Below are 25534 nucleotides of genomic sequence, written 5' to 3'. Positions count from 1 at the left end.
AGGTAACCTGTTCTTTAATATGAAGAATAACTAGAATGGGAGGAGTACAGTCATCGTAATATTGCATGACGTTATGTAAAATATCAGGTGGTGATGTTGTAAATGAGCCATTACCTGTAGATCTACCCAATACCTGTGTATCATAGTTGTAGGCCCTAAATGTGCATGCTTGCTTTATCTCTAGCTCAGGTACTCTTGCCTAGATATAGTACCTCACCATCTGCAGTCTCCCTGAAGCTTTGCCTGTCTTGTTTAGATATACTACCTCTCGATCTGCCATCTCCCTGAATTCTTTCAGAGTAGTTTGCATTTTTAGTAGTAAGCCTTCATCCATGCTCGAGTCATACTCTTCAAGTAGAGCCATGTGAATATTATGACGATCAAGGGAAGAGAGCACATGTCAGGCTTTATGGGGCTGTTAATTGTGTGTATATTACAACTAATGATTTTCAGTATGGTGACCACTGAGAGACACAGTCTGTGTGCCCATGTAATCCAAAAGGGTTGTGGAGGAGTGCATAACTGTATTGTCACATTAAAGCCAGACCTATTGTTTTGCGCTCAGAACTCCAAGGGCGTGCACTTGCTACCTTACTCTCATCCCTACTAGTCCCTGTCCTTTTATCCATTTCCCTGTCACATGATCCATTTTTTTAACACATATATTTTATGAAGACCTGGCAGCTGCAAAATGCTTTACTTCCTTTTGCACTGGTGCGCTCTTTGTTTTTCACTGTAACTTTTACTTATACTTTACTGTTCCAAATGTCCCACCATAAGAGCGAGAGCTTCCTGACGTGAGCAGGACGATATCACAATGACCACACACTTCATGGCGTTAATGTAAAACAGAGTAAGAGTAGTGCACCTGCTGCTTTGCTATTTATGGATAGCATGGCTGAAACAGCAAGGCCAGCATCTGCACTCGCTGCCAATTCCACTGGTCATGGATCGGTTTTGTGAACTGGAACCAACAACCAAAGATAATGCAGAAAAACTTATGCAAAGTGTTTCTGTCACTAGCAAGTGTGTGAAGCCAGATAATGTGAAATTGATTCCCTGGTATCGAACGATAACAATCCATCTACATTTTAAATCAAAATATTACATACTTTCACAAAATGCACAGAACTAAAAATGTATGCAGTTAAACTTACTCTTAAATTCAGTGATGTTTTGGAGACAAGTCATAAAGGTACACATTTAGACACTTACAGGTAAAGGTCCTAGATCTGTAGAATCTAAAGATGGCTTTATCCTCATATGAGCAGGTATTTTAAATCTTGGATCATCCTTCAAAAATATAAAAATATTTTTAAAACATAAATACCAATTTACAGCTGTGATTTTTATACAGGCATTCATAGCAGAGAATTATAATACCCGTCTGAACTGTTTGGATCGTAATCACTCTTTGGAACATATGATATTACACAATACTAATCACAAAACATGCATTCAACAGCTGAATGTGTCTCTCTACTAGCATGTGAAAATAGAATTTATTACACAAAATAATTACATTCACCTTAGTTTAAGTAGTTCATCAGAATGAAAATCTTTATCACAAACAATTCATCACTGTTACCTATAAAATAAATAGCTACACATAGCTAAATTGCAACTTTTCATCTAGTTTGAAAGTAGTTGCTCCATTTAGTCCCATTGGGCGGGTTCTGCTAGTACCATATGACATATATAATCGTAAGAACAAGTGTAATGGTTACACAGAAAAGCAATTCATGTCATTCACAAGCATGCATGTCAATGGACGAAATGGAGGCCTAATTTCCTTCACAGTCATGAATAGGTGAACGTTCTAAAACATTAGAGTACAGATCACTAGAAGAGGGTGATAAAATGAAAGGATTTAAGGATAGTGTATTATAACTTTGCAGGCACTGTAAGCAAAAGTATGTCAAGCGAAAGTTTCAAGAAGGTAAAAAAAAAAAAAAAAAAAACTCACTCCTTAAAGGGTCATGTACGTAAGATTACTTATGATTCGGTGTAATCATAAAAGGTTTGCACAGAGCATGTTAAGATCAAGTGAACCCCCAATTCGCCTAGACTAATATGTCTCTAAATGGCGGCTGCCTGTAAGCCTTTCACATGATAAGAGCAGCATTTTTTTCAATTCAGTAAAGAGTAAGGAAGGCAAATCGTTCCGAAAACTGGTAAATGAGCAGCCTTTTCTCATAATGGCAAAAACAACAGTTTCGACATACTCTTGCGTTTGCTACTTACATATTTTCCAATGCCGAAAATGGTTTTGATGAAATACAAATCTTAATATTTCTAAGTTGAAATGAGAGATTTTTTCAATTCGAGCCAGGCATCGCTTGCCTTTAAAAACCCATGCAGTAGCATTGATTTTTAAAATGCGCAAACAAGAACCTCGCACAGAAATTAGCAATGTCTAGTTCTCAAAATTGAGAGTTACCCCTAAAGAATACCAGCTAGGCATTATGAAATCATGTTTGCTCCTGGATTAAATTACCCATCCGTTGCCTTTCAAGATATTTGAAGAGATGCTGGGAAGCAGGGGTTAGTTTATTAAAAGAAGGAAGGCATGGTTTCGGGGGTTATTTTTGACCGTAGTATATTTGTGAGGAAGAGTGGTAAGAAACAGTATTTGCTCACTTCAAGAGGGTTCTGTGCCTCAGTCAAACCTGTAGAAGACTGTACCAGAACGGACATGGTACGAACCTTATGAGCATATCACTCTGATGGTGTTATGCATGTATACATCTATGTAGTTTCTTCCCTTCCCATTCACATCCCTGTCTAGCCCCAAACCTGCCTGTCTAACTGCCATAAGGCATGTCTATTTGTCTTTCGTGGTCCCTGAAAGGCCACTCATTGACACTTCCAGATAGCTGCAGCCATTTTACCTTCCAATGCTGGTTTCTACCTAGCCTTTCTCTACACATCCCATGTATCTTGTCGCCTCTCACCAGCCCATTCATATCTCTTCCTCATCTTTCCCCTACTTCTGCTTCTCCCTGTATGCCTCTTTTCTGTCTGTTGAGATCACTGTACAGACTCACCTATTTCTCTGGACCTTTTTCTGGCTCTCAAAGGCTGCTCGGGTCCCTACAATAGCCTTCTGTCTTTCTCTGTTGATTAATTGACACCTTCTCACCTGCTCATCTGGCTCCCTGGATGATTATCATATGACTCTTTAGGTCCTTGCATGGCCACTCACCTAAAACCTCTGACCTACCCCTGCAACTCTCCACAAGGCATCACACCCGCTCCTCGAGGGTCCAAAAAGGTCTCACCTGCCCCATTAGCCATTGTACAAGGCATCACTTAACCAAACGGGCCCGCTGCAGAGAATGCAAATGCTTCATTAATTATACTGAATTATTGAGTCCCTTTAACTAGATCAAAGAAAATCCCACAACTCGGAGCACACTTGATCAAGCTCGTGTTGTTGGCAGCGAGGTCCATAACCGGATACATTGCCTTTTTTAAGCCCACCGTGGGCCTGCAGCTTTGTCTGTCAGCGCGGAGCAGAGATGCACACTCGCAGCATTTTGAGCAGCACAGCGTGCCTCGAGTACCCTCACCGCCTCATCAGTTTCGGATCTGCCGACAGAAAGGTTTCTCATACCCTCAAAAGCAGGCCTGTGGGAGATCCAAGGCCACCGCCCAGCACCGGGCATGAGGTCATCGATCTCAAAGGGCACCAATCACAGCGCCTAGGAGACAGCGTAGCTGTCTGCGGGTCCAAGGATCCCAGGCTCTCACTCGGCGGACTGGGTCAGATGTATTATTTATTCTATTGCTAACTCCGTGTGATTTTACTACAGGCGCTATTTAGCGTGGGATGAGAGCCGAGCTGTTTAGTAAAGAAAGTACTTAGCAGCCAAATGAACAGAAGAATGCAAATGCACTGTCTGCACAGTCAGCTGGTTTGCGTGATTTTTCTGGGACTTCGCAGTAATTCGGAGAAAATCCGAGAATTCGCTAGTTTAACCTGTGATGTGTTACACTGCAGGGCTGCATTTACAGATTCATGTTTTTCATTAATCAAACACCTACGGACGTCTGTGTTTACTGGACTATAGAGAGCAATATGAAGAGAGTAGAGCAGAGACAACCCACTCTACTCAATATATTGGGTCAAATTAACTGTTGTGCTGGAGTCTGCGCTTGGTTTGATCTAGTGAAATGATAACTGTAGCCTTGAAATTTTAGTGCTGCAGACATTTTCTCTGAACGAGAGACTAACTCCAGAGACATAGTAGATGCTACGATCTGACAGAATCTTTTAAAAGAATGTTCTGCCTGCTGCTGAGCTAGTTTTAATAGTTAAATGGCATGTTGCGAACCAGTCTGGGTGAGGGTGGGTGTAGGGGGCCGGGGGGGAGAGGATTGCGCTAGTGTGCCAACAGCAAGATGGCTGCACCTTAGTGCTGCTCTGCTGGCTGAGGACTTAATTGAAAACAATACTTGTAATCAACCATAAATTGTTGAGCTACGAGGCAGCTCTATTAAAGGAGGTTTTGCTGCGCCCGGGACCACCACTGTTTGCAAATGACAGGCCTCCCAGGGAGCAGCGTCAAGACCGCTGCAGAAAGCTGGCTATCTATGTAGTGTACCAATGTAAGGGTACACTTTGCAGATCGTCCAGGTCGACTCTTATTGGCTGACAGGGGTTAAAATAATAACCCTACAAGCTCTCTTTTGTAGTAGTGGGCGAGCAGTTAGGCTTATTAGAAGACAATGTTGAACATTTGTTGCATACAGACAGCCAGTAAGTGAGAAACGCACTCAAAGAAATCCAACACCAATTTATAAAAATAACACTTCTTTTTATATGAATTTAGATACCAATATCATCAGAATCGGTTAAGTACTTTTCGACATATTAATTTTTATATGTTTAGTTGACAGTGCAATTTCGGGAGCGGGAATGCTATCCTATGGGGAAAAATATGTATTGCATTTGGGCACTTGTAAGCAACTTACAGGACTGTTCTTCAAGAAATGATTATGGGGCAAGGTCTGAGGCCACAGCAACAGGTCAAACCCTAGGGTGGGCTCAGCTCCAGGGGGTCTTAGGACTCCATGGGCACCATCCACTCCCTCAAAGTTAAGCTGTGTGGCAGAGGTGCTTTGAGGTGTCGGGTCATGGTGGTCTGAGACTTGCTCTGGGTGTTGCCGACCTGGTGAAGAGGGGAAATAAGGCAGTGGGACCACTCTCCTGAATAGCCTTGTGGATCCTGACATCCCTCAATGGTAGGCCTGCTTTGGTGCTGTTGGAATCCAGATTGGACCACCAACAAACCTTGGTTGCTGCAAGTGGTCAAGTACCTCATGCATAGGTGCAGGGAGCCTCTGGATGGGGTCAGCATCTGTGGACTTTGGTGAAGTGAGGGGGGGCATGTGTGACCTTCTGGGCTCCATACAATCTTCTCTTGGTTCGTTGTTCCCTCGGAGTGCCTGGTGGCCAGCAGGACAGAGTACTAGACTTTGCAAACAGTGCCTGCAGATGCAGGGAAGCAGCTCCACTGCTCCAAGGGAGATTCTCTGGCAATTGGCGAAGAAATGGCAGCCCTCTCGGTGTCTTGGAGTTTGCACAGCGTCAGTATGAAGCTGTTTCTACCACAATTATTAGGGTCAGCAGGGAGGCTGGCAGGGTTTGCGCCAAGTCAGTTATTGCTCCTCTGTTCTTGGGTCAGCACTCTTGTTTATCCACTCCTTGTCTATCAAAATCTTAAGCCCTGGTATCAGGGGGTCACCTAAATACCCAATTTTGGTGCACTAAGAGAAGTGAACGGGGTACTTACCCTTGGGGTCACTACACTCCCTAGATGACCACTTCCTTTTGGTAGTAGGCATCACCCTGTCCCAGAATTCCTAATCCCAACACACAAGATAGTAGAATTCCTAACTTTGTGTTGACTTCCAGCTGGTTCCCCTACAGGTTGTAATAAATCCAATACTGGCATCAGAATGGATTTATTAAGATAAGGAATTTGATACAAAACACCACTATTTTCCAAGCAGCCATTATGTAGCTGGTCACTCGTGCTGACCAGTGTCCAATACATGCTTTAAGATGGCTGCCCAGTGACTTACAATGTCTAGGAATAGAACTAGACATCACAGGGGCATATCTGCTCATGCAAATATGTCCTCGCATGTTTTATAATGCAACCTGCCTTATGGCTCTTAGGGCCTGCTGTAGAGGTGATTTACATATAATGTATTTAGTGACTTTGGCATGGCACACAATAAATGTGTGCCATGTTGTGTTTTCGCAATGGGAGGCTGTGTGTGATTTGTGTATGCTCTGGGTGGTGTAAGATATGCTGCGGCCCTTAGGCAATCTCTTTAGTATCCATGCCCTAGGTACCAGAGGTACCATGTAATAGGGCCTCATAGGGGTGCTAAAGTCCAGTGCTAATTGTAAACAATTAGACCTACCTTGCTTTTGAGGAAAGAGCACCGGCACTGAGGTCTGTTTAGCAGGCCTCAGTCCACTGTCAGAGTCTACCAGCATCTAGTAATTCTAAAATGGGGCAAAAAGTGTGTGTGGGGGGGCATCCGCAAAGAAACCCAGTTTCCTACAGACGCCACTGCAGTCGCCTAGAGGCCTGAGTGGGCTGCGCTGTGTGGCTGGCCGCCCCTACTCTGTGAGCAGAGGAGAGCAGGCTGGCGGAAACTGCAGGGCCAGCTTGGTTTCAGAGGATGAGTTGACCTGGGGACGTGGGCCAGCAGACCTCAAGCGCAGCTAAAGGAGCTGACAATCAAACAAAGATGGCCGCAGCATGTGCCACATCGGATTGCGGTTGTGGTAGTATTTAGGAGGGTACCACCTGGCAGCTGATACTACTATAACTGGAAGGGCAAAACCCATCAGCAAACTGAGTGAATTGTGGAGCTGGTGAATAAACAACTGTGAGAAGTCAGGCTTTTTACAGGTTCACCCCCACTTTTTGTCCCCATTTGGAATACTAGGCACTGCTGTAAGGGCTTTGAATTGCAGTGGGCCTTGCTAATCAGATCGGGACTCCATACATGTTTCCCTACCATTAAAAAGATACATGTTTAATTGGCATAACTTGACTTACTAGTAAGGTCCTAGAATATAGTACCACCTGGAGCCTGTAAGTAAAAGCATTTCTTGTGCACTGCAACACTAGTTGTGACGCCATAAGTGTGACAAGGCAAACGTATTGACTTCCAGCTTGCCATTGCTGACTGGCAGAGTAGTTTAAAACTACTTATTGGACTTCTCCATTTCAATCAATGGTAAATCCCAAGCCTTCAGTTTTGACATTTCTTCGTCATACCTAAAGGCAGGGTGCACTATATTTGAAGGTTGGGTCTGTAGTTTCATGTTTTTTAGGTCCAAACAGTAAATAAAACATTGTTGCTTTTACTGTTGAAAGGGTGGTAGCCCCTTTGGCAAGTGCAGAGTTACAGGTTGACATCTCAGCCCTGCTAACTTCTGAATGGGACTATTAAAGAAGATACTTCAACCTATCAAAAGAATTGGTGCTTTAAATCCGATTTAATGGTTAAAAAGAATTTATTGACACTGTTGAACAAAGTGCAACTTTAATAAGTCGGCACCTTGTTGTCCATGGTTTTCCAGTGCCCATTTACGGTTGCACACAAAACTCTGTCTGCTAGACATCTTCCTGGAGAAACGTATGAACGATTCAGAGAAAAGCGTGCAAAGAGTCCATTAAGGGAAGAGATGTTATCTCCTTCTGGTAGGAAATGCCACACAGGGAGTGAGTCCAAAAGGCGAGCTTCAAAGGGGAAGCAGCCTTTGAAGGTCAAATGGCAAGCACACACTAAGAAGAGTTGCTGCTTTATTTGGGTATGTAAGAGGCTGGCTCGGTATATGGTGTACACCTAAAGGTAAGGCACCCTGTTCTGAGTCCACGCAACCCTTGGTGAAGCATAGGCAGTTCTAGATAACCAGAAATCTCCTAGGGGTTGCTGTGGAGAGCACTTAAGGCTTATCCAGGAGGGTGTAAAGTGGTTGCAAATACCACAAAAGTCATTCAGTGAAGTACACACAGGAAAGAGCCACGCTAGTGTTCGAAAAATATGTAATATTTATATAACAACACACACTCTAGAACTAACATTGGTATATCTCATAACCAAAGATATGGTCAGCCAAAATTGACTTAGCAACAGATAAGTACAGGCATAAAATGAGCCCCTATGGGGAGGGCCAAAACATATACAAAAGAATGGAATGCGAAAATCACTCCCAACCCACACTACCACCGAAGGACCCAAAGGACTGGTGACCTCAATGGGAAGGAGGTAGGATTCCTCAGGTGCCCGTGTGCAGAGTAGTCATCTTGGGACAGCGTCCATAGGCTAACATGGTGGACTTGCGGTTGGTGTATTCATGTTTCAGGACACTTCCCAGAGGGCCATCAGGAAACCCGTTGGAACAAGGGAGGTTGGATAGTGCCCCCACCCGTGGATACCCAGGACAGTGGAGTACCTACACCAGGAATCCCAGGTGCATAGGGCTGAAGTCGTGTCAGAACCTCCTGCTGAAGTCAGTGGGGATCTCGGTTGACCAGCTGCTGTCACGACCCGTGGACCAAGTCGGTGGAACCCAGGCATTGATTCCAGAAGAAGAAGACCTAAGAGAGAGGGGACAGAGGCCAGACCACCCAGAGGTTCCCAGGCAGTACAGTAGGGCTATGCCCACCCTTCTCGCTGATGCTTCCAGAAGGATGGTGGAAGTAGTGCAGCTGTGGAGTCCAAGCGATGCAGGAAGATCCCAGGAGTCATTCACGAGCTATCACACACTGCTCGTCGAATTGCAGAGGGGTCAGTGGGACCACCAACAAGCCTTGGCTAATGTAAAGAAGCATTGCACAGAGTTTGCAGTATTTTGTGGGGACCAGCAAGGTCAGGTGACCAAACCTTGGCAGGTAGGTCAGGGGCCAGCCCTCAGCAAGCAGGAGAGCCAGCTGGAATTGTTGGAGCCCCCAAATGGACCCAGCAGTCACAGGGAGGCCTCAGCAGCACAGCAAAGAGGGATGCCCACGTCACAGGAGTTGCAGAGAGGACAATGTTCTTGGAGCTGGGGAGAGCTGGAGGCTTTGGCTTCTTGGAGCTAGGAGGTCATCGTGCTGAAAAGCCTTGGCAATTACACGGTGCACAGGGGTTCCAGCCAAGCAGCTCCAGCGAGGGACGTCAAACTTCCCAGTTGCAAGGAAGATAGGTCAAATCTCTGGAGAGCCACAGAACTAACACCTGTGTTCCAGAGCCTTGAAAAGTTTGTGGGACAGCAGTATTCACAAGCCAGTCATAGTTGTTGAGGTGCCTGCTGATGAAGGGGAGTGACTCCTTCACTCCAAGAGAGATTCCTTCTTGCTTTCCTAAGTGCAGGCAGAGTCCCAGTAACTCTATTTTACAGAAAATCCTTTGTTCTGCTTTCCCCTGCCTGACTTAAGCTTAGCAGCAGGAGGGCAGAACAGTGTCTGGGGTCGGCAGCAGCACAGGCTGGCATGCAGACCCTGCAAGGCTCAAGGCAGGCTTTGGGGGCTCCCTAGGGAACCCCCAGAGTACTTGGCATCATGCAACTAGAACTGGGATCAATGTAGTTGCATGATTCCAACATGTTTGATACGAAACATGCCTATGTTTGGTGAAGCCATTATGTAGTTGGACCACTTGTGTTGACCAGTGTCCACTACATACCTTAAGATGGCTTCCCCGCACTTACAAATCCCAGGGAATGGAGTCTGGGGTGTGTAGGGGCACCTCTGCTCAAGCAGGGGTACCCTCACACTTAGAACCATGCACTGTGCCATTGGGCTAAAGGGTCCACCTTAGGGCTGACACTCAGGGTCAGAGTGCAGTTACCATGATATAAAGTAAACCTTATATCTGGGATGAAAGGTGCATGTACCATTTCACACAGGCTGCGATGGCAGGCCTGTAGTCACAGTTTGCATGGGCCCCAATGGGTGGCACAATACATGCTACAGCCCATGGAGGACCCCTGGTGCATCAATGCCCTGGGTACCTAAGTATCATAAACTAGGGAATACATGGGTGCACCAATATGACAATCATGAGGTGAAAAAGCTATCTTAATTTAAGGGAGCGAACACTGACACTAGGGTCCTGGTTGGCAGGATCCCAGTGTACTACAGTGTAAAGACACTGATACCAGGCAAAAAGTGGGGGTAACTATGCCAGAAATATGCTACTTCCCTACACCTAGTACTTATAACTCCACCCTCAATATAGTTCACTGCTGACATACCCAATCTTCAGATACACTGGAAACTTACTGGGTACTCTTACCTCTGAGAATTGCTCAAACCTTCCTTATGGCCCCCGTCTGGCCACCTCCGTGGAGTTAGAGGACCTTGCTAGCACTCAAATTGCCCTCTATGGGAGTTCCCATTCTAAGACGGAATTTGGATATAAGCCATGTTGTTTTTAAAAAAAAAATCTGTACAGGATCTCAAAGGGTACTGTTAGTATTCACTGGCATGTTGGGGTTTGCCTTTGTGGGAGATGGAAGGGTAGAGAATATTGGAAATGTTAATCCTGTACCTAAAGTACATCATATACGTATGCATGTTTCATTCTAGTACTAAGAGACCACACTATTATGTCATCAGGACATATCCTCATGCCCAATTACCTTCTATCCCCTCCCCCCCCCCACGGGATGACTAACACAGTTAAGAGTCACACATGGAATGCTCAATTGCTTAATAGCCCTTAAAAAACTAAACAGTTTTGGGCATACTTATTGAGGCATAATATTAGTGTCCCACTACTCCAGGACTCACCTTGCACCCCATTTTAGCAACAGCTGTATGCTAAATGGGCCTCACGTCTTACTTTTCCTCAATTATACGCCATGGGAGTTGCCATACCAATAAAGAAGGGAACAAAATGTCAACACATGCACCAAATTGGACACACAGGGCCATACCTCATAGCGCAGGGCGTTTTAGAGGGACAGCACCTTACTCTTGTGAATGTCTACAGCCCGAACATAGATGACCTGCATTTCTTTAAAGCACTATGGGCGGCAATACTCAGCACCTCAATCAAATCTTTTTTTGAGGCGGTGACCTCAACACTAATATGAGCACAGATAAAGACAAATCGCACACCAAAAGGAGGCCCCTGCTGCCGTGTCTGTTAACCTTTGTTCGACAGTGATATTCGGTGCGCACGTCACCCGGCGATATGAGAAGGCACATTCATATCCTTTGCACATGCCACAGGAGCCCGACTAAGCTTCTGGTTGACGTCTGCTGATTTAAGTACATGGGCCACTATGATACACTACCTTGCCCACACCCTTTCAGATCACACACCTGTGTTACTATAGCTGGACATCCCACGAACACAGGGCTGTCGTCTACCCCCAGACACATTAAAAGCTGCCCTGTTCCGAATATAGGTATGCCAAGAAATTCCGGAATACATTAAGCTTGGAGTCCTCTGGCAGTCAATCAAGATGGCTGTTCAGGGATGCCATATCTCCAAGAGGAAGAGTGCTAAAATTAATCCTGCATCATTTAACAGCACTGGAGAGCGATATCAGCGTGCCTGAGCAAGACTGGTGTGAATCACCTGAACAGGTCACATTCGCTCATGTTAGACTGAAAACATTAAAATATAGTGTTCTAATTGACTGTAAACTAAGCACCTAACCAAACATGCTACCGCCCCCAGATACGATGACGGCTAATGCCCAGTAGAGCACTAGCAACCAAGTTACGCACATCCTGGGCAGAGGGGGACATATCACAAAGAGCTGACTATGACAGGGAAGGCCATTTTACAGCAGGCACTATACTACACAGATTCCACACAAGTCTATAACAAGGTTTTTTGTTGATGTGCAACAACGTGCAGATTACCTACACGATACTGCTCTTGCATAGCTGATTGCTGCTAGACGCAAATATCTGTGTCAATCCTTCTTGGTGGAAGAGATTGCGGAAGTCACCCGTGGTCTACCAACAGGCAAGATTCGAGGCCCAGACAGCCTCCCAGCCAAATTTTACAATGAAATTTGCGACATCCTTGCACCCAATCTCTTTGCATTATATGAGGAGACATACGAAAAAAGTACTCTTACACCCACCCTGCGCAATGCCTTAGTGAACAAGTTACTTACCTTCGGTAAGGCCTTATCTGGTATATACTATCCAGCCGCAGATTCCTTACCTTAGAATTATCGCAGCCATTAGATTGGATTTGGAATTTTTTAGTGAGCAGTACCCCAGTACACCGGTAGGTAGCATCATTCAGCTCCACGTGGTGCCATTGTCCATGCCAGAATTGATGTGCACGTTGCCTATACAGGCGCCACCCTAGTGCACTGACGTCAATTTCTTTTTGCGACTTTCCATGCCATGAGCATGGAGGAACAAAGAACAGTGACCACTAAAAGGGTAACAGCCCTGCCCCTAGAAATCTGTTCGCAGAGGAGGGAGGATGGTTGGGTCGATATGGAACCTGCGACTAGACAGTCTCTTCCAGATAAGGTGCTACTGAAGGTAAGTAACTTGTTCATCTGATAGGGACTTCTAGCTGCAGATTCCTTACCTTAGAATGGATACTCAAGCAATATCTCTCAGGAGGTGGGTCTGCAGATCAATGATATGCGAGGAAGTCCTGCAGGACCGAATGATCAAAGTGCTCATCCCAACGAGCCTAATTGTCCAGGCAGCAGTGTTTTGTGAACATGTGCAAGGAAACCAGAGTTGCTGACTGGCAGATGTCCAGGAGTGCTAAAGTAGTGGTCGCAGTTTTAGCTCTGGTGGAATGAGCATGCAAACCATCAGTAGGTTGCTTCTTGACCAATGCGTAGCAGATATTCATAAAGAGCACGATCTGTTAGGAGATGGTCTGCTTCTAACCAGTCCATCCTTTCTTAGCTCCAACATACTCCACAAAAAGATGGTCATCCACCTGACACTCTTGTGTATAGTCAAGGTAGTTAATCAATGCTCTTTTTGGGGTCTAGACATTAAAGTTGCTCTTCTTCTTGGAGGGATGTGGAGGAGCAAACCTTTCAAACATCTATGTACAATAGGGGTTTCGAAAAGGGATGGTTGGTTAGGCAACCGCAGAAAAGCTGAAATGGCAGAAAGTTAGCCCTTGAGAGTGCCCAGAGCAGAGCCCTGCTGGGCAAGAGAAAGAATGAAAATAAGAACCTGACAAAGGAGACAGAAAGGGAATTGATCGGTTTTTCTGTACACCATGTCACAAATTTTCCCCAGTGGCAGGCGTATAGTGCCAGCGTGGAAGGGCAACTGGATGGCAAGATAAAATTGTAGACCTCGGGAGAAAGGTCGAAAGATGTCAACTGTCCCCACTCAGTCTCCCTGCGAGAAGATGAAGAGTAAAAAGGTTCGGGTAGAGGATTCTCCTCTGCTGCTGCAACAGAAGATCCCTTCGAAGGGGTAGCTTGATCGCAGGACCAATGGCCATGTTTAACCGATCGGGATACCACTTTCCGTGCCTATTCTGGAGCTACATGGATGACTTGGGCCCGGTAGCTCCTGATCTTCTTGAGAACTTTGGGCAGGAGTGGTATGGGTGGAAAGGTGTACAGGAGGTCTGAGCTCCACCTGAGGTGAAAAGGGGCTTTGAGCAAAAGCAGTCTTGAAAACTCCAACGTGCAGAACTGCTGATATTGCGCTTTCTCGTCAGAAGCAAACAGATCAAACCAAGACTCTTCCCACTGTAAAGATACCCTGCATCATCTCCGGTGGAGATGCCATTAGTGATCTGCTAAGCATCTTCAGCTGAGTTTGTCTACCTAGAAGTTGAGAGCAACTGCCAGGTGTTGAATCATCAGGTGTAGGAAGCTGTATATACTATCTCAAAGTAAGAGATAGTGTGCACGAGTCCAAGGGTTCCCCTTAGAGGTAAGATAGTGGCAAAATTAGATAACTCTAATGCTCTATTTTGTGGTAGTGTGGTCGAGTAGTAGGCTTATCAAAGGGTAGTGTTAAGCATTTGTTGTACACACACAGGCAATACATGAGGAACACACACTCAAAGACTTAACTCCAGGCCAATAGTTTTAATATATAAAAATATATTTTCTTAATTTATTTTAGAACCACAAGATTCAAAATTTGAAGTAAATACATAAAATGCAAGGTACTCCACATAGGTAAGTAAGGAACTTTGAATTAGGGCAGTAACATACACAGTTTTAGTTAAAATGGCAATAAGCTATTTTAAAAGTGGACACTGCAAAAATCAACAGTTCCTGGGGGGAGGTAAGTAAGGTTAAGTTTCTGAGGTAAGTAAGACACTTACAAGTTCAGTTTCCTGGGCACAGGCAGCCCACCGTTTGGGGTTCAAGGCAACCCCAAAGTCACTGCACCAGCAACACAGTTCCGGTCAGGTGCAGAGGTCAAAGGAGGGCCCAAAACACATAGGTGCCTATGGAGAACAGGGGTTCCAGTCTGCCAACAGGTAAGTACCTGTGTCTTCGGAGGGCAGACCAGGGGGGTTTTGTAGAGCACTGGGGGGGGGGGGAGGGGACAAGTAGGTACACAAAACACACCCTCAACGGCACAGGGGCGGCCGGGTGCAGTGTGCTTAGCAGGCGTCGGGTTTTCAATAGGAATCAATGGAGGGATTTGGGGGTCACTCTAGCGGTGCAGGCAGGGCACAGGGGGGCTTCTCGGGCCAGCCACCAACTGGGCTATGCAGAGGGTCGCCTGATGGTCACTCCTGCACTGGAGTTCGGTTCCTTCTGGTCCTGGGGGCTGCAGGTGCAGTGCTTGGTCTAGGCGTCGGGTTCTTTGTTCCAGGCAGTCGCGGTCAGGGAAAGCCTCTGGATCCTCGCTGCATGCGTCACTGTGAGGGTCCAGGGGGGTCGTTGCAGGTTACTCACGAGGTCACAGTCGCCTGGGAGTCCTCCCTGCAGTGTTGGTTCTCTGGAGCTCGAGCCGGGGGCGTCGGGCGCAGAGTGTGAAGTCTCACGCTCCCAGCAGGAAGAGTGAAGTCTTTGAAAGTTGCAAAGTTGTTGCTGTTTTTGAACAGTGCCGCTGTTCTCTGGAGTTTCTTGGTCCTTCGGGGTCAGGGCTTCAGAGGTCGCTAGTCCCTGTGGGATGCGTCGCTGTGCAGGTTCTTTGAGTCTGGAGACAGGCCGGTAGGACCGGGGACAAGTCAGTTGCCGTCTCCGTCGCCTCTGGAGGGCTTTCAGGTCAGCAGTCCTTCTTTTTGTTGTAGGCTGCAGGAATCTGATTTCCTGGGATCTGGGGCCCCAAATACTAAATTTAGGGGTGTGTTTAGGTCAGGAGGGCAGTAGCCAATGGCTACTGTCCAGGAGGGTGTCTACACTCTCTTTGTGCCTCCTCCCTGAGGGGAGGGGGGGCACATCCATAATCCTACTGGGGGGAATCCTCCAATCTCAAGATGGAGGATTTCTAAAGGCAGGGGTCACCTCAGTTCAGGACACCTTAGGGGCTGTCCTGAATGGTGGGTGACGACTCCTTGTTTTTCTAATTATCTCCTCCAGCGTGGCCGCCAAAAGTGGGGGCAGTGGCTGGAGGGGCGGGCATCTCCACTAGCTGGGATGCCCTGGGGTGCTGTAACAAAAGGCATGAGCCTTTGAGGCTCACCGCCAGTTGTTATAGTTCCTGCAGGGGAAGGTGAGAAGCACCTCCACCCAGCACAGGCTTTGTTCCTGGCCACATAGTGATAAAGGCACTCTCCCCATGTGGCCATAAACTCGTCTGGTTGTGGCAGGCTGGCAGAAGCTGGTGAGCCTAGCACTAGGAGTCGGACTGGTATTCAGGGGGCATCCCTAAGATGCCCCCTGGGTGCATTTATCAATAAATTCCACACTGGCATCAGTGTGCATTTATTGTGCTGAGAAGTTTGATACCAAACTTCCCACATTTCAGTGTAGCCATTATGGAACTGTGGAGTTTGTATTTGACAAACTCCCAGACCATATACTCTTTACGGCTACCCTGCACTTACAATGTCTAAGGTTTTGCTTAGACACTGTAGGGACATAGTGCTCATGCACATATGTCCTCACCTGTGGTATAGTGCACTCTGTCTTAGGGCTGTAAGGTCTGCTAGACGGGTGACTTACCTATGTTACAGGCAATGTGGGCATGGCACCCTGAGGGGAGTGCCATATCGACTTAGTCATTTTCTTCCCACCAGCACACACAAACTGTGAGTCAGTGTGCATGTGCTGAGTGATGGATCCCCAGGGTGGCATAAGACACGCTGCAGGGCCCTTGGTACCAGGGGTACCATTTACAAGGGACTTATCTGGGTGCCAGGGCAGTGCCAATTGTGGGAACAAAGGTACAGTTTATGTAAAAAATCTGGTGCTGGTGCCTGGTTAGCAAGGTCCCAGCACACTTTCAATCATAACTGGCATTAACAAAAAGCAAAAAGTCAGGGGGTAACCATGCCAAGGAGGCATTTCCCCACACCAGGGATATGACCTGATGTTACAACAATGTCCAGAGAAGCATGGCCTCTTGACAAAGGGTCCACAACACCACCCTGCCCTGTTGGTTGCAGTATCACATGGCTGTCTGTGAACACCTGCATTAGCTGTCCTTGATGGACGGTAGAAAGGCTTTTAATGCCAGTTGGATCACTCAGAACCCCAACAGGTTGATGTGGAATCCAGATTATCGCAGATCAGAGTCCTCTGATCTACGCTACTCCCAGATGGCCGTCTCCTACCAAGGAGTGACACATCTGTCACCACAGTCAAATCTGGTTGGGGAAGGGAGCGTAAGAGAGAGGTGTCTGCCACTAACCCAATCACGGTTCATTAGCCACCAAGGCAGGTCATTTGCAGTTCCCTCTGAAGTCTGAAGCATGTTGGAGGGATCGCCCTGATGTTTTGCCCACTGGAATTTCAGGTCACATGGCAGAGCCTGCATGTGCCAGCGGGCCTGTGCCATCAGCAGAATGCAAGAGGCCATGTGCCCCAGCAGCAGTCAGTCTTACCGAAATCTAGACTAGAGATTGAAATATCGGTATCACAGCCAAAATATAATGGACTAAATGTTCAGGAAGATAAGCCTGAAACTGCACCATGTCCAGAACAGCTCAGATGAAAGAGAGCATCTGCCCCCTCCCTGGATGCCCATGATGGTAATAGGGCAGACCATAAGACTTTGGAGGCTGAAGCAGCCTGGGGAATGGTGGACTGGCCCAACCTTTGGCTGCCTGACCCACGGAGTCTGTGGGTATCGCATCATCAGCCACACAGATGCTGGGAAGCTTGCGTGCCACGGTGGGTAGGAGGGTATAGATACAGCCCCTTTCATGGCCAAGAAAGGAGTGAGAGGTGGATTGGTGGTGACAAGGGGCCATGGAAAGGCCCAAGGACCTCTCTGTAGCCCTGTTATGCTTAACGTGGTCCAGCGCTGAATCCGCCTTCTCTCTGAAGAGACTGGTGCCAAAGGTCATGTCTATAAGCAATGCTTGGCCAAAACCAGAAAAGCCAGCTGTCCTCAACCAGGCGTGGTGCTGTAAGGCCACTGTCAATGAAATCACTCTGCCAAGTGAGTCAATGGTTTCCAGTTCACATCTTATTGTGAACCTAGCTGTGTCTCTGCTGTCAGCAAAATCCTGTGAGAGAACAATCCAGGCCTCCTCCCAAGCTGTTAGCATCACCTGTGCAACCATATCCCACAGATCGTGGATGTAGCAGCCCAAAAGGCGCACATTTACAGACCGCAGTGCCAGGTTGGTGGAAGGAAACATCTTCCCTAAGTTGTCCAGCCTCTTGGATTCCCAATTCAGTGTTGAGGTTGGGAATGCACAGGATTTATGTGAAACGTGGAGGCTTGGACCACAAAGCTCTCCGGGTTAGGGTGTTGTGTGAGGAAGATGGGGTCCTCTGGGGCGGGGCGAAGGTGGCAGGCAACTGTCCTGTTCACAGAAGCCCCTGTGTTAGGCTTGGACCAGGTCCCAAGCAGAACATCAGTAAGAGTTTCATTCATTAAACGGGAGAAGCGGTTCTGTGGGGGACAATCCCAGTTGAGGCAATTCTGTTAAGATGAGTGTCTTGACTGCCATCCAGGACAAGCTAGGGTGCAGGACTGTGACCCCCTCTTCACAACCATGGCAAATGACACTCTCTCCTCCGTAGCCAAGGTGGGGGGAGAAAGTATGCCAATATCTAGAGAGGTGCCCAGTCCCCTGGCATCCGCCAAATCCTCACACCAGTTCATGTAAGTATCATAAGGCTGGTATTCTTCAGGGTCCAGAGACCACTCGCAATCCCACCCCAGAGTCCTGGCCCATAAGACTAGGGCTCAGACTCTGGCCTGGAAGGCATGGCTCCAGTTAACATCGGAGCTGGACAACGCCCCCTCCGGGTCTGTATCGGATTTGGGGATCACAATGGGGATGGCACCACCGGTGGGCACCGGCAGCGTCTGCATTGGGATCTCCCCCGGGGGGAGGGCCAGGCTTGCAAGATCGGCATCAGTCCAGAGCCATCTGTGGATCCAAGGGGCCCTTCTGGTGCTGGAGCCACCGGTGTAAATCTAGTAGGGGCTTCTCTGGAACCCACGGGGCCCGAGGGCACACCAGAGTGAGCGGACTTGCCCAAATATGAGGTGCATGGTCTAATAAAATTACTTTAACTGGGCGGGGGTCGCTCCGGCTCCCGGAAACTCAGGGAGGTGAGGAGACAGCCCAGGTGCTGGCTCAACCGTGAACGCATCGCAGGTCGAGGCGCCAGGAGCTTGAGTGATTGCTCCCTCAAGGCCTACGGGTTCATGGCCCAGCAATGGGACCAGTCCTTAGGATCGAGGTTGCACTTTCGGCACCAAAGGCATATAAGATGTAGGTCTGTCACTGACATCGAACACTGACAGGCGCCGCAGGGATTGAAGCCAGCCTTTAGAGATGACATCCCTGCCACACCAGCAGCAAACCTCAAAAAGACTTTCACAAAAGGTAAACAAAAAACAAAAAAAAGAAAAGTACGTCAAAAAGTGATTTTGGGGTAGTATGTCTCCGTATCTGTGATAACTTCCATGGAAAGAGAAGAACTGATGTCAGTGTGTCGGGGTGGAACCTATATAGGCACTGTGCATCTCATGCCAAGCAATGCCACGTACTAGCGTGCAGGGGTACTGCTCATGAAAAATTTCCTGATCCAGTCTGACCCCTTGGGAAAATTCTAAGGTAAGGAATCTGTGGCTAGAAGTCAGTCTCAGATAATTAGTTTACTCAACCTGGCAAACCGGCAAAGAATCTTGACTCCTACTGGCCCATATCACTGATTAATTGCGTGGCAAGACACCAGTGAAATTGATCGTCAGCAGACTACACCCCATGCCTTTAGAACTGGCACTGCTAGACCCCTCTGGATTCGTGCCGGGCCACTTCACGGCCAATGATCACCACATTCCCCTTGCTATGATAAGCCAACTAAACCTTTATTTCAATGCAGTATCCGTAAAGCTAAATGCCACTAAGGTGTTTGATTCAGTGGAGTGTGTAGGAGGCTGGCCCAGTGTGTGGTGGACACCTATGGTGTTACACCTTATACTGCGTCCAGGCAACACTTATTAGATAGTGTTACACTGTCCAGCTAACCAGGGCTCTCTAGTGGTAGCTGTGGTGAGCAGTTAAGACTTATCTAGGAGAAGTGTGAAGCATTTGCAATAGTACAGTGGTCACACAGTAACTTATCACACATGAAAGGAACCACACAGTGTGGCAACAATAAAGGTACTTTATTACAGGAACACCAAACTAGATCACTATAGGTGACCCCCCTTTCTAGCGGTAAGTACACACAGGTAAGTACTGGGAAATGGCATAAAATAGCAAGGGCACGATAGGGGGGCCAAACCATATACTAAACAATAATTAGCAATGTAATAGGTCTCGCATTTGCTTGAGTTAGAGCTATTGGCTCTTTAACTAAAGCACTTCCATTTACCTTCTTCCTCTATCTTAAAATATATACAATTATATAAACCTTTATCAGACATACACATTTGGTATTAGAGTGTAATGTTCAAAACACCATAAAAAAATGTCATGGAAAATGGTTGACTGGAATTTTGATAGGAAAAAACAGCAGTAATTAGAGTTGATAACTAGGCCTCAGGAGAGAAAGCGGATGGGGCAGAAAAAGAGAAGGGAAAGTAATATAACAGACAACAGGAAGAAAGAGAAGGGGGTCGCAAAGAAATAAAAGAAAGAAGGGAAAAAAGAACAAGAAAATGAAAACATAAATAAGAAGAAACAGCAACCGTGTGAGACAAAGGAAAAAAGGGAAGGTAGCTAGCGAACGAAAGATAAAGAGGAAAACATAATGAAAGAAGTATTAAAAGAAAGAGAAAAATTAACATTAGAGATAGGAAATAGAGATGGTGAGAGAAACAAGCAGCAAAGAAACCAGGGCATGTATGTAGTGACACTTTTTCCACAGAGACAGAATGGTAAAACTACTTTGACACTTCAGATCCCGACAAGTTACTTGTGGCTTCCACATACGGACGGGAAAAAGAGAGATTTATACTAAAATGTGGATTGACAGAATGATAAGAAAAACATCAGAGAAAGGAAGGAAGAAAGATTTAAAAAAAAGTGAAAGGAAACATACAGAGTCAAAGGAAAGAGAAAATACAAAACACAAAGAAAGAATGAAGGGAAGAGGAAAAAATAGTGAAAGAATGAACACCTGATTAAGAAAAAAGAGAAGAATGAAACAAAGAAAGAAATAACCAAGTTTTTACGAGTTTGAAAGAGGAGGTAGCAAGAGGAAGAGTGAAATAAAAAAAAAGGATAGGAGTAGAACTAAAACAGTTGAAAGAAAGAGCGAAACTGTTAATATGTGGATTAACAGGTGGAAAGAGAAAAGTAGGGGAGAAAGAAAACACAGAGAGCAAACAGAGTAAAGGAAAGAACAGAGTGAGATAGGTGAAACAGACCCTCCCAAATAAAGACAGCTGCTAAGAATAGATTTAATTGGCTCCCCCACGTCCTTAAACAGAAGTCGGAGTGTGGAACACCAGGAGGCACTGCAGGACAGCAAGAGGTGCATTAGCAGAGTTGTATGTGAACCCCAATACAGCAATATTGGGGCACTTCAGATCCGGACTGGGGGTATAGACAGAGCTGTGTCCTGGCCCACTGCTGGAATACCAGAAAGGCAGCAGGAGCGCCGTGTAATTCCTGGCATTGGAATAATGGGGGGCTGCAACTTAGGGTTGAGGCCCACTGACAGAGTTGTATGTGGGCTGCACTAATGAACAGTAACAGGCACACAAGGTCAGAAGTGAGGTATGTTAATAAAGCTATGTGTGGAACCTAGTGTTGGCGTGCCAGTGTGTTGCCGGGAGTCAGCCTGGAGGTGCCGTGGTGAAGCTGGGAGTAGTGCCCAGCATGGAAGTGGCATTGCATCTCAACCACAGAAGTGAGAAGTTCTGAAGGGCATGTATGTGAGCCTTAGTACTGAGAAGAAATGTGCACTGAATGTTAGAATTGATTGATTCTGGCAGAGCTGTTGTGGTTGCCATTAACAGTGGCGTTGGATGTTAGACATGAGGTGCACTGGCTGAGCTGTGTTTTTCTCTTTTGGGTTCAGTATTGGCCTGGCATTGGGACTGAATATTAGAATTGAGCTGCTGTAATGGAACTGTATGTGAGCGGGGTCCCAGTATAGGAAAAGAAGTGACCTTGCCAGGGTAGACCTGAGATGTACTGATGGAGCTGCGCTCAAGGTCCCAGTACTAGGAAAGCAGAGTGTACTGATAGTAAGAAATTGGATGCTCTAACGGACCGAGTATGTGGGTTTCCTGGCACTGGCACTGCTGAGGATTTGGAATTTGTGAACTGAGATGTACTGATGTAGCTGCACCCAAGGTCCCAGTACTGAAGCAGCAAGCAAAGTGTACTGACTGGAAGAACTGAGGTGCTCTGTCAGGCAGAATGCGTGGGGTTCCTGGCACTGGCACGGCTGAGGGCTTTGAGTGTGTGAACGGAGGTGCACTGATGGAGCTTCACCCGAGGTCCCAGTACTGGAGCAGCAGAGTGTACTAGCTGCAAAAACTGAGGGGCTCTGGCAGACAGCGTGTGGGTGGTTCCTGGCATTAGGCCAAGGAAGGGCAAGAGCCAGGCAGCTTAGAGAGGGTGCAGAGAGCCCACAAAGACCAAATGTGACCACAATAACTGTCTGATTTATAGCCTTGCTTACAGCTAAGCTCAGAGCAAGAATGCTCTGCAAATGAAAAGGCAAGCTTCCCTGGAAAGGAGCAGGAAACAAAGTAAAAAAAAGTTTCCTACAGATCAGATAAACATTAGAAATTGTAATTCTACAGTAGTTGGTCCCTGCTCCCACACAAAAGAAGAAGGGACAAAGAAGCATGACTGACAACTTAAATGACACTGAAACTAACAAATGAAATAGCTGGAAAACCACAGAAGTATACTTAAAAGTATACAAGAGGTCGTACGCTTACACTCAACCTGAAAAGTGGAATGCGAGGATGGGTCACCCACCAGAGGATATGGAGTAGTTAGCCAAGGGCTGGGAGAGAGTGGAACCCCAAGAGGTAAGTATCTAGAAGACCCCGAGCGACCAGGAGAGGAGAGGTAAGTTACCTGGTCATCCCATAGGCTAACATGGGGACTCGTACATGGAATATCGCAAAAGCAGGACCAGGCCGATTGAACCCAGCGGTGGATTCCGGATGAGGAAGACCTGCAAAAGAAGGAGACAGAGTCCAATCGAAGCAGGAGTGTCCAGGTGGGACAGGAGACAATGCCCACCCTTCTGTGCATTACGATGCGGGTCAACGATGAAGGATAAAGTCCAGCTGCGGGGTCCAGGAGAGGCAGAGAAGTCACCTAGGCGCTGTCCCTCATCAGTTGCCGGATTGTTGACAGGCCAGTGGTCAGGAGGACCACTGACAAGCAAAAGAAACTGGAGCTGTTAGAGATTTGCAGAGCTGAAGAGAACCAGCCAGGTCCAGGGGACTCGACCCTTGGAGGGGAGTCCAGGCTGACCCTCAGAAGACAGGAGAGCCAGCAAAAGCAATCAGAGCCCCCTGGAGCAACCCACTGGCAGGAGGCACAGTACGTCCCAGTGAGGCCCAGTCAGCACACCTGAAGGAGTCTCTGGAGCAGCAGAGAGGAGACTGTCCTTGCAGAGGTGGAGTGCTAAGGGCCAGGGCTACTTGGAGCCTGAAGATCCCTCAGAGAACGAGTCAACAACCCTTGGGTGCTGCAACAGTCGCGGTGCACAGGGGTGCTTTCCTGCAAGAAAGGCAAGGGCTCACCGTCTCCCAAGTTGGACAGCAGGCAGAGAGGACCAAGGGGACCACTCCAGACCACCACCTGTGATGCAGGATCCAATTGGTTCCAGAGGAGAACAGATCCACGCAGCTGATCGTAGTTGCTGTAGGTGCCTGCAGATGCAGGGGTGTAACTCCTTCGTTCCAAGGGAGATTCCATCTGGTTTCCTAGTGCAGCTGAAGTTTTGCCAACCCCAGAAGAAGCACAGCCGGGGAAATGTTGCAGTTGCTGAAAGGAGCGGGTGAAACAATGTTGCAAGGAGAGGTTGTCTCAGGAGTTGCAGTCTTGTCGGTTCTTGAAGTGTCCAGTTGCGGTTCCAGTGCTTAGGAGCAACAGTAAACAATGTAGAGGAGTCCTGGTGAAGTCTTGCACGTCAAATCTGGGGACCCACCGCAACAGAGTCCCTGAATAGCCCTAAAAGGGTGTTTGGTCACCTTGCACAGTGACCACCTATCAGGGTGGGTCTCTGATGTCACCTGCCTGACCTGGCCACTCTTATACTCCCATGGGCCTCTCCACATCTCGGTTTCAAGATGGCAGAATCAAGTGGCCTCCTGGAGAAGCTCTGGGCATCACCCCTGGGGTGGTGATGGACAGGGAGTGGTCACTCCCCTTTTCTTTGTGCAGTTTCACGCAAGGGAGGAGACTGGGGGTCCCTGGACTGGTGCAAACCAGATTATGCAAAGACGGCACCAAATGTGCCCTTCAAAGCAGTCTAGTGGCGTGGGGAGGCTACCTCTCCCCAGCCCAGTAACACCTATTTAGAAGGGAGAGGAGGATGCATCCCCTCTCCCACAGGAACTCCTTTGTTCTGCCTTCCCCTGCTTGAGTTGGTGAAGTAGCAGGAGGGCAGAATCCTGTCTGAGGGGCTGCAGCAGCGTGGGCTGCCTGCAAACCCTGGAAGATTGGTAAAAGCAATACTGGGGGGGTCCTCTAAGGAGCCCCCAGAGAGCATGGAATCATGCAACCAATACTGGCAACCCTATTGGTTTATGATTCGGACATGTTTGACACCAAACATGCCCAGGTTGGGAGTTACCATAATGTTGCTGGACACAGGTAGTGAGTGACCTGTGTCCAGTACACAGGTAAAATGGTTTCCCCACACTTATGAAGTTCAGTGTGTTGGAAATGGAGTTTGTAGGGCACGTCTGCTCATGCAGGTGTGCCCTCACACACAGGGACCTGCACCCTGCCCTTTGGACTGGAAGGGCCAACCATAAGGGTGACTTACAATGACCTGTGGTGAAAGGGTGCATGCATCTTTTCACGCAGGCTGCAATGGCAGGTCTGCAAACACATTTTGCATGGGCTTCCGTGGATGGCATAATACATGCTGCAGCCCATGGGGGACCCCTGGTGTCCAAATGCCCTGGGTACCTAAGTACCATATACTACGGACTTATAAGGAGACACCAGTATGCTAATTGTGGAGTGAACAAAGGTCCAAGGTAACCAAATTTGGAGGAGAGAGCACAATCACTGGTGTCCTGGTTAAGAGATCCCAGTCTAAGCACAATGATAGCAGGCAAAACGTGGGGGTAACCATGCCAAAACTAGGGTACTTTCCTATAACAACATCCCCCCCCAAATGAAGAACAATAGGACGAACTTTGCCCAGTTGAGTCTTCATTGTCTAAGTGGAAATATCTGGAGAGTCCATTTGCATTGGAATGGTTACTCCCAGGTCTATATTCCACTGTACAGTCCATTCCCTGCATGGAAATGGAGCACCTCAACAATTTGGCATTTTAGCCTTTCACTTGTTTAAGCCATAGGATGGGCTTGTGGTCTGTCTGAACAAGGAAGTGAGTGCCAATCAAGTATGGCTTTAGCTTCTTCAAGGACCATACGACAGCAAAGGCCTCCCTCTCAATGGCTGACAAACTCTTTTCCCTGGGGTCAACATTCTGCTTATAGAAGTTACAGGTTGATCCTGGCCCTTATGATTTAGTTGAAAGAGTACTGCCCCTATCCCTACCTCAGAAGCCTGTTTGTACAATGAAATGCTGGGTGTAATCAGGGCTTCTTAAAATGGGAGCAGAACACATGGCCTGTTTCAAGTCATCAAAAGCTTTTTGGCAGCTAGCTGTCCATTAAACGTTCTTGGGCATCCTTTTGGATGTGAGGTCATTTTAGGGTGCTACAGTGGAGCCATAGCTCTTAATGAACCTCCTATAGTATTGAGTCAGGTCTAGGATGGCTCTGACTTGGGTGTGAGCAG

The 25534-nt window shown here is 47.3% G+C and overlaps 1 protein-coding gene across 1 annotated transcript in view; it reads right to left on the bottom strand.

Moving 5' to 3' along the window:
- Window positions 1-25534, bottom strand: part of NEDD4 (NEDD4 E3 ubiquitin protein ligase) — a 1239834-nt gene that overhangs the window by 508955 nt on the left and 705345 nt on the right. Inside the window, exon 15 of the mRNA XM_069222425.1 lies at window positions 1216-1293. Coding sequence (XP_069078526.1) covers window positions 1216-1293 — 78 coding nt within the window. The remainder of the gene's footprint in view (window positions 1-1215; window positions 1294-25534) is intronic.

Source organism: Pleurodeles waltl, chromosome 3_1 (assembly GCF_031143425.1).
Source record: "Pleurodeles waltl isolate 20211129_DDA chromosome 3_1, aPleWal1.hap1.20221129, whole genome shotgun sequence".
NCBI classification, from domain to species: domain Eukaryota; kingdom Metazoa; phylum Chordata; class Amphibia; order Caudata; family Salamandridae; genus Pleurodeles; species Pleurodeles waltl.
Note: the sequence above shows the minus strand (reverse complement) of the source record. Positions and strands in the feature narration are given on the sequence as shown.